General features: G+C 33.1%; 1 protein-coding gene across 2 annotated transcripts; it reads left to right on the plus strand.

Annotated features, from left to right (window-relative positions):
* Positions 1-1,252: 1,252 nt before the first annotated feature.
* Positions 1,253-7,574, plus strand: LOC132746938 (multiple epidermal growth factor-like domains protein 10). Of its 2 annotated transcripts, XM_060736231.1 has the most exons (6): positions 1,253-1,420; positions 1,871-2,958; positions 3,091-3,376; positions 5,223-5,316; positions 6,172-6,245; positions 6,614-7,574. In XM_060736231.1, exons 1-6 carry the CDS (start codon positions 1,348-1,350, stop codon positions 6,757-6,759), a joined length of 1,761 nt encoding a protein of 586 aa, XP_060592214.1. In that variant the 5' UTR covers positions 1,253-1,347; the 3' UTR covers positions 6,760-7,574. The 2 variants fall into 2 exon arrangements, with proteins under 2 accessions (XP_060592214.1, XP_060592208.1); XM_060736225.1 differs by having other exon boundaries at positions 1,254-1,420; positions 1,871-3,376; positions 6,638-7,574.
* Positions 7,575-11,595: the final 4,021 nt, after the last annotated feature.

An 11,595-nucleotide genomic window follows, 5' to 3' on the forward strand; every position in this document is an offset into this window, starting at 1 on the left:
AATTGATAAAATCCTTTACACATTCAAAATAACTTTTTCAATCTGGACAAAAGCATTTATCACTGTTATTTGAAATTTCTCGCAACATATCTTGACTGAATGAGGGTGCAGGACATAATTAGATTACACAGATGTGCTGTCTGATCATGGTCTTTACTGGTCACATGGGTAGAAGGTTTAAAGATTAATATTGTTATATTTAACTAAATTCTCCACAAGCGCTGTACGACAAAACAGCTGTGTTAATGGATGGAGTCAGTCCCATATGCAAGTCATTAAATTGACTTTTGGCCTGATTCTACCCATGCTACCATTAAAGTCCAAGATTACAAGTTGTAGAGGTTAATTTTCTTTTTTTCTTTTGGTTTTGTTTGTTGTTGTCTTTTTTACCCTCCGGTTTACTACCAGTAAGCCAGTTTGAATTCATCGGCACATTTCAGTCACAGTATCGATCCTGTACAGACTGTTAAGGAGTTAACCAGTACTGATGTCTTCACTTTTGCAAGGAACTGCTTTTACTTCTGCGTTTACATCTGTACATGCCAGAGCACATCGTTATCGCTCTAAGTCCTGTAGAACAGCACGGATTAACATTAATATACATAGAACGCGGGTCGCCTGATTCATAGTCCAACACTACCAAAGGAGCTAATCTAACAGTGCATAGATCCCGTGGTATATTTGTCCCGTTTTATCATGTTCTGCAGTATTTGCCATTCAATTAGTACAAATCATGAAATTTTTCTTAAAGGTCCATTATGCCTCTGAAATGCCTTTTTTCTTTATTTCTCAAACAGCTTTTTATTTTTGGTGTACTTTTGTAGTTTCCAAACAGTTTGACTAATTTGATCAACTCATTCACCAATTACCTGAACCATTTTTTTCTTCTGCCATTTTTTAGCAATAAGTAACATTTAAGTGATTTAGTATTTTGTATCGAAGTCAAAATACAACTCTACTTACATTTTGCTACTTTTGTGACAAACTATTTCAAATTAAGTGCTACTTTCCTGAGGTAACGAGCATGTAACATGCTCAAACAATTATTTAAATGTTTTAAAACCCATGATTCCTTTTACTAAAAAAATTAAAAAAAAATCGTTTCTGAGGTATAATGTGCCTTTAAAATGGATAAATGGTTTTGTTCAAACTTGAAAATGGATGTGGTTATTGTAAGTGCACAATTCAAAAACAATTACATTACAAAAAATTATTAACTGCGCAGTTATTTCAAACTTCCTAGTTTCATGTAAATGTAAAGAACATATTAAAGTTAAATTTAGTGTGAAGGTGATCGTAAGATCATATCTTTTTCATTTTGATAGCTTTGAAGTCAAAGTACTGAATATGAAAAGTATTAACTTTTTGATGGATTTTATTGTAATAACTGTGTTACTTATGTACTCGTGCTTGTCTGCAGGTATGACTTTATTTTTTATTGGCTTTTATTAAAGCAGCACTCTGAGATGAACCAAATATATTTAAAACATTCAATAAATGATAAAGGAAAGTAAAAAAAATCAAATTTCAAGTCATAAATTTATGTAATGTGCGATTAATGACTGATTTTTAAACATTTTCATCGCTTATTTTCTACTGCGCGACTAACACAGTACGGGCTATTTTTGCATATTTTGACCTCTTGTTTGGTTATTTATGTAGATAAAAAAAAGTGAGGTTTGTAATGACTTAATTACATTCTTTTTCACTTCACATGATTTTATTCAAAACAAAAATTAATTGAATTTCCTGAAAATTAGCATCAATCATGTGGCATTCTACTTTAAAGACGTGATCTAACATTTAAACACATGATAACATTTCTCACAAACAAAATCACACTTATTCTAATGATCTGTATTTCTAATAGTTGCTGGTCAAGAAATATTAGCTTGTGATAGTGGCAAATGGGGATCAAATTGCACGAGCACTTGCCCCGATTTCTGCTCATCTTATGGATGCGACAGAGCGACTGGCTTTTGCTATAGATGTGTGAACGGTTTCCAAGGAAAATACTGCGACATACCATGTCATCTCCAATGTCCGTCTTGTGACCAATACGACGGAAAATGTCCAAATTGCTATTCCGGCTGGTATGGGGATTTCTGTGACAAAAAGTGTGGCGTTAATTGTGTCAGTTGTACTAAGTCTACCGGGAGTTGTAACTCGTGTAATTCAGGTTGGCATGGAGATTCATGTGAGTTAGCTTGTCCAATTAATTGTTATAACTGCCACAAATCTACCGGCGAATGTTCGTCTTGTAAAAATGGCTGGTATGGAAACGAGTGTGAACTGCCTTGCTTTTCAGGGCCAGGATGTGCAAGAAGCTACTGCACGAAGTCAACTGGCGATTGTGGTTCTTGTAAAACCGGATGGTATGGATCTAAATGCGAGCAACAATGTCGAAACTGTTTCGGTGCTTGTTCTAAAAGTACTGGCTCATGTACTTACTGCGTTTCAGGATTTTGGGGTGAAACTTGTTCACAGAAATGTACAGGAACGTGTGAAATGTGTAATAAATCAGATGGAAAATGTGTGCTTTGCCCGGACAGATATTGGGGGCCTAGTTGTTCGAGACTCTGTAGCGCAGAAAAATGCGACAGATGTGATGTTAATACAGGAATATGCAAAAAATGTAAAACAGAGTACTGGGGTAAGGACTGTGAGACGCAATGTAATACTTGTCATGACAAAAGGTGTGATATTTTATCCGGCCTATGCGAAAACTGTCAGGACGGATATGCAGGAGAATATTGCAACATAATTTGTAACATATCTAGATGTTCAAATTGGTACTGCAACAAAAGACAGGGATTTGCCTGCTCCTCTTGTAAAAATGGGTATTGGGGAACAGTTTGTGGAAACAAATGTATCGGGAAAAATTGTGGTCGATGCAGTAAAACTCAGGGAACATGCTCATCCTGTATCGCAGGTTTTTGGGGAGATTCGTGCGAGAAAAAATGTCCGATAAATTGCAGACAAGACTGCGATAAATATTCGGGTAACTGTAATTATGAATGTGATGACTATTACTATTGCAGGTCTGGAACATATTGTAAAACAGGCTATTGGGGACGGCGATGTGAAAATAAATGTTTGGAAGAAAATTGCGAAAAGTGTGATAAATCATCTACCGTCGGGGTTTGCTCCAAATGTAAGACTGGATTCTGGGGACATGACTGTCAAAGTAATTGCTCTCCTGATACATGTGTTGAATGCAATATGGATGACGGACATTGTACACTGTGCAAGAATGGGTTATGGGGGAAAAGCTGCCATTTGCAATGCCATGATCAGTGCCGATGTTGTGATGCTGTTACCGGATTTTGTGAACAAGATAAATGCTTGGGCATTACTAACGAACTAACTGCAACAGGTTAAGTAGTTATAATCGTGTTATGAATCGAGATAAATAAAATTGATAATATTCGAGATAAGTTCATAAAAGCGTGATACCCAAGAGTGCCCTGTGTCGCTACCGCTATTGATTCAGTTCATTATTTCTTTACGTCACTAAATCTCGTGATAAATGTTACGTTATAGGAACACTACGTTATGTGTTTTTTTACATAAATATATTTAATATTTATTGTAAAGCGTGTCATTTCGTTTGCTTTGTTTTATATTAATATTTAGCATTGACTATCACTTGATATATGCCGAAAGTCGATGCGTGTTGGCGTTGGAAAAGACCATTCAAAATGGATGACGGATATGATAATGCTATTTTACTATACTCTTTTAAGTGCTGTAGAGATTTAAGTGAAATGAAAAATTAACAGTCAAGCTGACAAGTAAGTTAACTGCGTTCCGATCACCCACCAAACAAAAAACTCGAACATTTTAAGTGTGCACGGTAGAAATATGAAACTTTTTCGGGATAAAGTTTGGTTCACAATCTTCATTTTCTACACTTTTCCTCTTCTAGGCCGATCTGAAGGACATATTGTATTGAAGAGGAACGAAAAGGCGTCGAATGATTTATTTCACAGTAGACCGTCTACCGGATAAAACACTTTAAATACATTTTGTTAGTAATTAATTGAAAATATGTGATGTTTGGTTTTGAAAACATAAATGTGAATTTTATTAATTCATATGTTTCCACTTCCGCGTTCCCTTTGTTAATACATATGGATCTGCACTTGGAATGAGGCCCGTCAACAACGAAATAGTTTCGTTATAGAAACGACGCCAATAAAATAAACATTATATGAAACTTCATTTTAAAGGGACTCCGTTGGGGTTTGTTAAAATAATTTTTTCAAGATTGATGTTCAATTCGATGTAGGTCTAGACCAATAACTTGTATGCAAAATTTCAAATCATTCGTTTTTCCAACATAATTATTTAAATTGGGAAAATGACACAAATTTGTTCACTCGAATCTGGCTTAGAATAGCACTAATACTATTCAATGTATTTCGTAGTATTTTTCTTGTTTATTTTTGCACATCTCTCTGTTTTAATTGTCCATGCTGATCTATTCTGGGAAGTCAATTTTTTAGGCTTTTGGACCTCAGTGGAGTTCCTTGAAACAAAATAGTTCTGTTTTTGACATCTTTAAGCTGTTAAATATCACTATAATTTAACATTATCCACGCTATTATGACAGTATCAAATATTTATTAACCACAAGAAATATTGAATTACTTTTTTTCAATGACGCAAGATTTTCTTTTTACAAAACCAATAATAAATCATGTACAACAATGCCTTTAATATACGCATACGAATACAGACATCCCCAGGTGCATACAAAAGCGGAAGTATTGAATGTAACTAAGTTGACTAATTATATTTGAGATTAATTAATATAATAGAAATGATTAGACAATAACCTATCGTTCTTGTCAATATTATACAAGCAACTCAATATTGTTAATGTTTCAAAGACATTTTATAAGCAAATACATTCTAAAAAAAAGAAAGAAAGAAAGAAAACACGTGAAAAAAGGAAAACATCCGGGGCATTGTCCTGTCCGCAAGAGAGTCTGAATCCAGTAATTTATTTTGCAATGCTTAGCATAATAAAACATGATCGTTCCAAGACACATACATGATTGTTATTTTATGGTAATATTACACTGCTTAAAGGCTATCAGTTTATGTTTTCTTTATAATAAAAATGATAATTCAAAATGATTTTAAACTTTCCATCTCTTTATGAAGTATGGTTTATTCATTATACAGTTAAAATAATATTCTCTTTTCTCTTTTAGACAATGACACATTGATGATTGTTGGAATTGTACTAATTGTTTGTTCAATTATCGTGCCGTTGTTGGTTTTCCTTATTATTTTCTTTATGCGACGGTAAGTCATGCATAATAATTTATTCGAAAACTCCAGTCGTTTACAAGCTTCTTAATGTTTGTAATATATTTCAACTGATTTTTGTTTAAGTCTGACTAAGCATTGAAACTTTTATGAATAAACGTTAAACAACATGCCCGATTATCAGAAAATATGTTGAGATTGTCTCAATAATTAGTTTATTTTACTTTATAAAACTACAATTTTGAAGATTTTTGCCAAAATTAAACATTATTTAAAAGTTGTTAAATACAAATCTTTTTAAACTACAATATATCTACGTGTGCGCCTAAAATGTCAACATATTTCAAGGGTTGTCAAATTACCAAATACGCTATATAACAAGCAGTAAAATACATACTCTTGAATGATATCACAAAGTTAAGGTCATAACAAACAATTGTGTATTTTCAAAGCGACGAGGAAGTCCATTGATAAAATATTGCTTGCACTGTGCAAACGTATCTGTTACAAAGTTATCATTTTTCAAATCATTTAAACGTGGTCTCAGGGTTGGTGATCACGTAACATTTGTTTACGGTAACATTGGGTCACCGCTTACGCTAATTTTTCGTTATATCTGTCATAAAGATATACAATGTTGCAAGTAAATATTTGCTGATTCCAATGGTATCTAACTTACCAATGTAGCTTTTATACTTTTCCGGTTATGCTAACACAAAAAAACAACAACGCTATTTTATAAAGATTTAAAGTTGCCTGTCATTTTGACCAATTGAGTGAAAAGTGCACGAACTTTTGACAAAGGTCATAATACCGTATTTTATTGCAATGAAAATGCGTTATACGTTTATATTTGAGTGCTTGTTTGGTGCTTATATATGTATCTTACAGTCACACACAGCAAAGTTCGACTACAAAATGTACACAACGTCAGAATATCGGAGATGCCACCGTGTCATACAGAGGTAACATTTTTTTGTGTCTCACATAACACGTAACTTTCAATAACACGTAACTTTAATGTTTAATTAACTAATATATTATAAAGTTATTGACGTGTTTTTCTTGTGTATGCGATGTGTATTAAGCAGTGGAACATTTCACTTGATAAATCATTTTGATTCACATTTAAATCAAGTGATAAATGTTCTTTAAGTTATAAAATCTTTTAATGGATATCATGAACAGGTTAAATGCAATGGTATTACATAGAAGTCATGCGTATTCCTCTGTCTTATTGTAAGATTTTTAGGTAATAGACTAAGGCAACTTTCATGGACAAACTGATAATACGTATGTATCAGTAAATATATTTTCTTAATATTTTTGATAGTTCAAAATGATGTTTACTTTCAAGTTGGCAAGGGACGGGGAAATAGTCCAAAGGAAGGTCAGGGGCCAATGGAGACTTACAGCGATTTAGACATTGACAGCAGGCCAGGATCTGACTACGAGAACCTGAACGCAATAAATCCATGAACACCCGCTTTGTCATGAAACTAGTTTGCGCTTATGCAACGAGTTACAAAACATACATTTTGCAATCTATGCCAATAGATATTCTTCTTAATTGATGTTTTTTGCTAAAAAATGTAGAAAACTCGAATTATTATCCGTGTTTTTAATTGACGGGGCATCAAAGCGCAGGATGTTACGCTTTAGAATTCAGTAAAAACATTTCCACCATAAAAAATCTTGTTATAAAAGATATTTTGTAACATGCATTAAATGTTATCTACAAATTATACATAACTTTTGAATACCAAACGTAATCTTATACATTTTACACACCCTTTTAATTTAGGAAGCCATTTATGATGAGGAAGTACTAAATTGTTGCAAAACTGGTTTAACTCTTACTATTTCTATATATACTACCAACATTTGTGCGTTGAATCATTGACAAAAAAGGTTGCATTAATCTATTTAACTACATTTATCTTTCAGACGTGACATGTTTTAGTGTGAACTTTTAACTTATTCACAAATTTGTATTTTTAATTAAACTTAAAAATAAGCCTCTAATAATATGAAAATAATCACGTTTGTAACAAGGCAATAATGTAAATAAAATTCTCGTGTCTTAATTCAAAGATTTTTTTTCATTAACAAGTATGAAGAATAACTATGAATAATAAGTATGAAGAATATGTATGAAGAATAAAAGAGATTATAACTCTAGTTATAAAAACTGATACATTATTATGTCTTTATATTTACATATTTTGTTTTCATGCTTTGGCTTTATATAAATACTTATACGCTTTATTATGTAAAATAAATTATACATGTAATATTGGTTTATTTATTCCTAAAAGGCACATTATGACTCACAAATGAATGAATTTTTCCATCTATAGAAAGGGTAAACATAAGTTTTTAAAATGTTTCAATGTTTTCAGAGCATAAGATACTTGTTACCTAAGGAAAGTAGCATTGAATGTGAAATTATTTGTCATAAAAGTAGAAAAATGTTAAACAGAGTTTTGACTTACATACAAAATATCAAATCACTATAACTATGTGAATGAACAAAAGCAAGACGTGCAAATGTTGTTTCAGGTACTTGGCCAATGAGTAAAATTCTGGAAACTATAAAACGACACGAAAAATAAAAAAAAGCTTTTTGAGAAATGAATTAAAAGCATTTTTTGGACATATTTGATATTCGTTCAAAAATTTTGTTGTCTGTGATTATAGTTCTTTTTAGAGTTGTATCTGCGTGTAGTTCTGTAGTGCATCTAGTTTAGTGTTTACTAATTATTCATGTTGTATGTAACTTGACAATAGTCAACAAGTGATTGAATGAATATATTAAAATTGTGTAGATTTATGTTTATATATTTGTTAATCTGTTTCAATTAAATCACTGTGATTTTATTTCTATCATTTACAAACTCAGTGTTATTAAAGTCTTTTTCATGTCAAACTTTATAGTTGTATTCCTTTTACTGTTAAACACCTGGAATAAAAAAGTAGTATCATATATACTCGTATATATAAAATTCGTTCTAAATAGGAGTTTCCCCAGTTTTTCAAGCGTTAATCTGTATAAAGAGAGTATTTACTAAAGGCAGTATTTCTAGGTTTCCAAACATGGGTTGAGGTGTCACGTGCTCGATTGTTTTTGCAATATTTACATTTAATAATTTCGATGGATTTCTAGATTATTGTTTAACAATAGAATGATAGAAAAGCAATATGTAATAATATTTGTAGTTTGCAAATGAGGGAAAACGAGATAATTGTTGAAATAAGTTGCGAGTTCAAATCTTAGACAATATTATACGTTGCAACCCAAAACAAAAAATTACTGTTAAGAAAATACGGCAGTTTTTTTATCAATTTTATATGCTTTTGCATGATAGTTTTCGCTAAGATAGGGTATTAAAACTGCTTTAAGATTTTATCATCTTTCAACAACAGTCGCAAACAGAATACCTTATATTACAGTCAAACAAAAATTGTTTACGGTGTAAATGCGCATTACAAAACAATTTTATGTACACAAAGATACACGCATGGTAAACAAATAGGAGCAAATAAAGATTTTATGCCCCATTGTAACCATACCATAAATTTGCAAGTGAACAGACAGTCATTTAAACTTTCGCTGTCGAGTACACCCATGTCATATCACCAGTTATTCCCTTGAAGGGGTGATAATTTACCTCCATGTTATTTTCACGGAAAATTATTCTCATGGGAACCTTAATGTAAAATAACCTTAGACAATATGAAAAAGGGCTGTAATGCCAGAAAATGGCTTACCTTTCAAAGCATCACTCTATGTTCTAGGGGCTCAGGAACCCTGGTACACACCCTGTTTTCCCTGCCTACGTTTAAGGGCCACTACTTTCGGTCTTTGTCAGGACATCGGCAGCTGGTCCGCAAGATACAAGTTTCGGTTTTCTTTTTCGCCGTCCTAGGTTTTTCCTCAAATCTTCCACCGATGACCTGGGCCTTTAAGGCCTGTAAGCTCCGAGGGAGGGGAAGAAAGAAGAATGGCCGCAGAATGGTCATGATTGAGTGTGCAGATACATTTATTCATACTGGCCGCGGAACTTATCATATAGGCTAAATTATCTGCACACTTGCTGGTTCCATCGTAGAACCCACATCAGTGGCGACTTTTCAAACTGAATCTTCCTTGACCTGTGCTTCGTCGTTGGGAATGACAATAATTCTAAGGCATTACGTTTCAAATGGCATAATAACAAAACGATTCTTGTTAGTTTTTAGCGCCATCCTCCTGAGCTAGTAACAACAGGTTAACAAATCGTCTCTGGTACTTGATGTTACTTGACCTAGACCTGCCGTTTACCTTCTCCGCGACGTGCACTCCTCGAGGGATTTAAAGAAGAATGGTTATGAAGCTCGTTGTATATCGTTCTAAATATAGCTCTGAGACTGAGCATGTGTAATGGCTCAGTTACACAGACTGTCAGCCTCCATGTTAAAGTTACTCACCTTTTCATCGGTTGTCATGTGTGATTTCATTTTCGGTTCTTTTTTTGTCAAAACGTTATCTGTATTAAAACTGGTATCGATTTATGAACAAACCCTTTAATCGGTGGCTGGCGTTGACGAAATCACCAAATTTGGGGGGGACAAAAAAAGGGGAGGGTTGGGGGGGGGGGGGAAACCCTTGGGAAACCCCAAAAAAAAAAAAGGGGCAAAAATTTAAATTTCAAAGGGAAAAAAAAACAAGATAAAAAGCCAAATATATATTTTATACTGAGCAGCTCCGATATCACCGATCTAATGCCACCCTGTCCTCGAAAACTCAACGATTGACCAATCATGTAATCTGGCTGCTCCTCGGCCAAAAGCATGTGTCAACCGGTCAGCAGATGACTTATTTGCATTTTATTTTCGTAGAAACTTATTAACATTCATGTACTTAAAAATGTATATAAAATACATTTCTTTTCACAAAGAATCCGCGCTACTAAGTTTAATTAAACAACATTAATGTGAAATAAACCGATAATTGGTAAGTTATATGTTATTTATCACGATTAAGCATCTACGTTTGTCATTATTTATGCAAAAATCAATTTTAGTCACGCCCCTTAACTGCTATAAAGTATTAAAAAGAACATATATATGAAGATTAAAGCACCCAATTGATTGCCCAGGAACTGATAAAAGTGCTGCAGCACAGCAATGCCAATAATTACGAGAGATAATGAATACGTGCAACATCCCTCACAATCACTAGCACCGGCTTGAGCGGTACTCAGTTCTCAACATTCAAAAGTTCTGACATCAATGATTCCGAAGGACCAGAAAAATATAAGAACAATGAAGTGAAGTACGGGGCAACTTTTTACAACTGCAACACAATACTTGACCCCCTACTGTTGTGTAGTATAAAAATACGTGAACAAAGTGATCCCTCGGAAGAATTAATCACAACAAAATAACAAGAGAATTGCAGACTCGGTTTGATTGAGTCTGTACATGAAGGACAATGAATACGTGCAACATCCCTCCCGCCCCCTAACACCGGCTTGAGCGGTACTCAATTCTCAACACTCAATAGCACTGGCACCAATGATCCCGAACGACCAGAAAAATATAACAACCCTTGAAGTCATACTGTTTTTCTATAAGAAACTATTTCAAATCAAAATCATTACAAGATATTAGTAAAGGCAAATACTATCAACAAAAATATGCACATGGGAAATTGTGAATAAATCAAATATATGAGAATTCAACAAAATAATGATTTCCCGTAGGAATATTAAGATCGCATCCTTATTTCCCAACGGACTTGTAGAAACTGAAAGTTTTTGATATAAAATATATCAAAATTAAAATTTGTATTAACAAATGAATATAATCATGATAAAAATAAACAAGAATGTGATGAAAAGGAAGATACGAGTGTATAATACATTTTAAGATATGAAACTTACGAGTATCTGCTTTTTAATATTGTAATATAGAATATAGTTAGTATTAAAGTAAACGTCTTATGACAGTGTACATGCATGCTTACAATACATGTAAACTTTAAGGTCAAGTATCCTGAAATCGTATGTATGGTATTTCAGCTCTTTTTTCGCCCAATTACAACTGCGTTCCTAATTGTAAAATACCAATTTTCCTTAAATAGGACTGCATTTACGTTTTAAATTTTTCAATAGACTCAATTAACCATTTTATTATTGATTACCTTTGATTTTAGTTTTGTTAAGTAAATCAATAGAAAATGTAAACCGTCAATAGACTGTTAAAGTTAAAAATGAAACATAATTAATCACGACAATCGTGCGAGTTTACTTTGACGAAACAAGTACGACC

This window comes from Ruditapes philippinarum, unplaced genomic scaffold (assembly GCF_026571515.1).
Source record: "Ruditapes philippinarum isolate M1 unplaced genomic scaffold, ASM2657151v2 ctg7665_1_1_1_1, whole genome shotgun sequence".
Classification (NCBI taxonomy): Eukaryota; Metazoa; Mollusca; class Bivalvia; order Venerida; family Veneridae; genus Ruditapes; species Ruditapes philippinarum.

What these genes read in the sequence shown, in the direction of transcription:
- LOC132746938 (XM_060736225.1), top strand. Translation starts at nt 1,348, where the DNA reads ATGAAAAGTATTAACTTTTTGATGGATTTTATTGTAATAACTGTGTTA. An exon ending in ATTATTTTCTTTATGCGACG is followed by an intron (nt 5,317 to 6,171) that starts GTAAGTCATGCA and finishes TGTATCTTACAG; the next exon opens with TCACACACAGCAAAGTTCGA. An exon ending in TGCCACCGTGTCATACAGAG is followed by an intron (nt 6,246 to 6,637) that starts GTAACATTTTTT and finishes TTTACTTTCAAG; the next exon opens with TTGGCAAGGGACGGGGAAAT.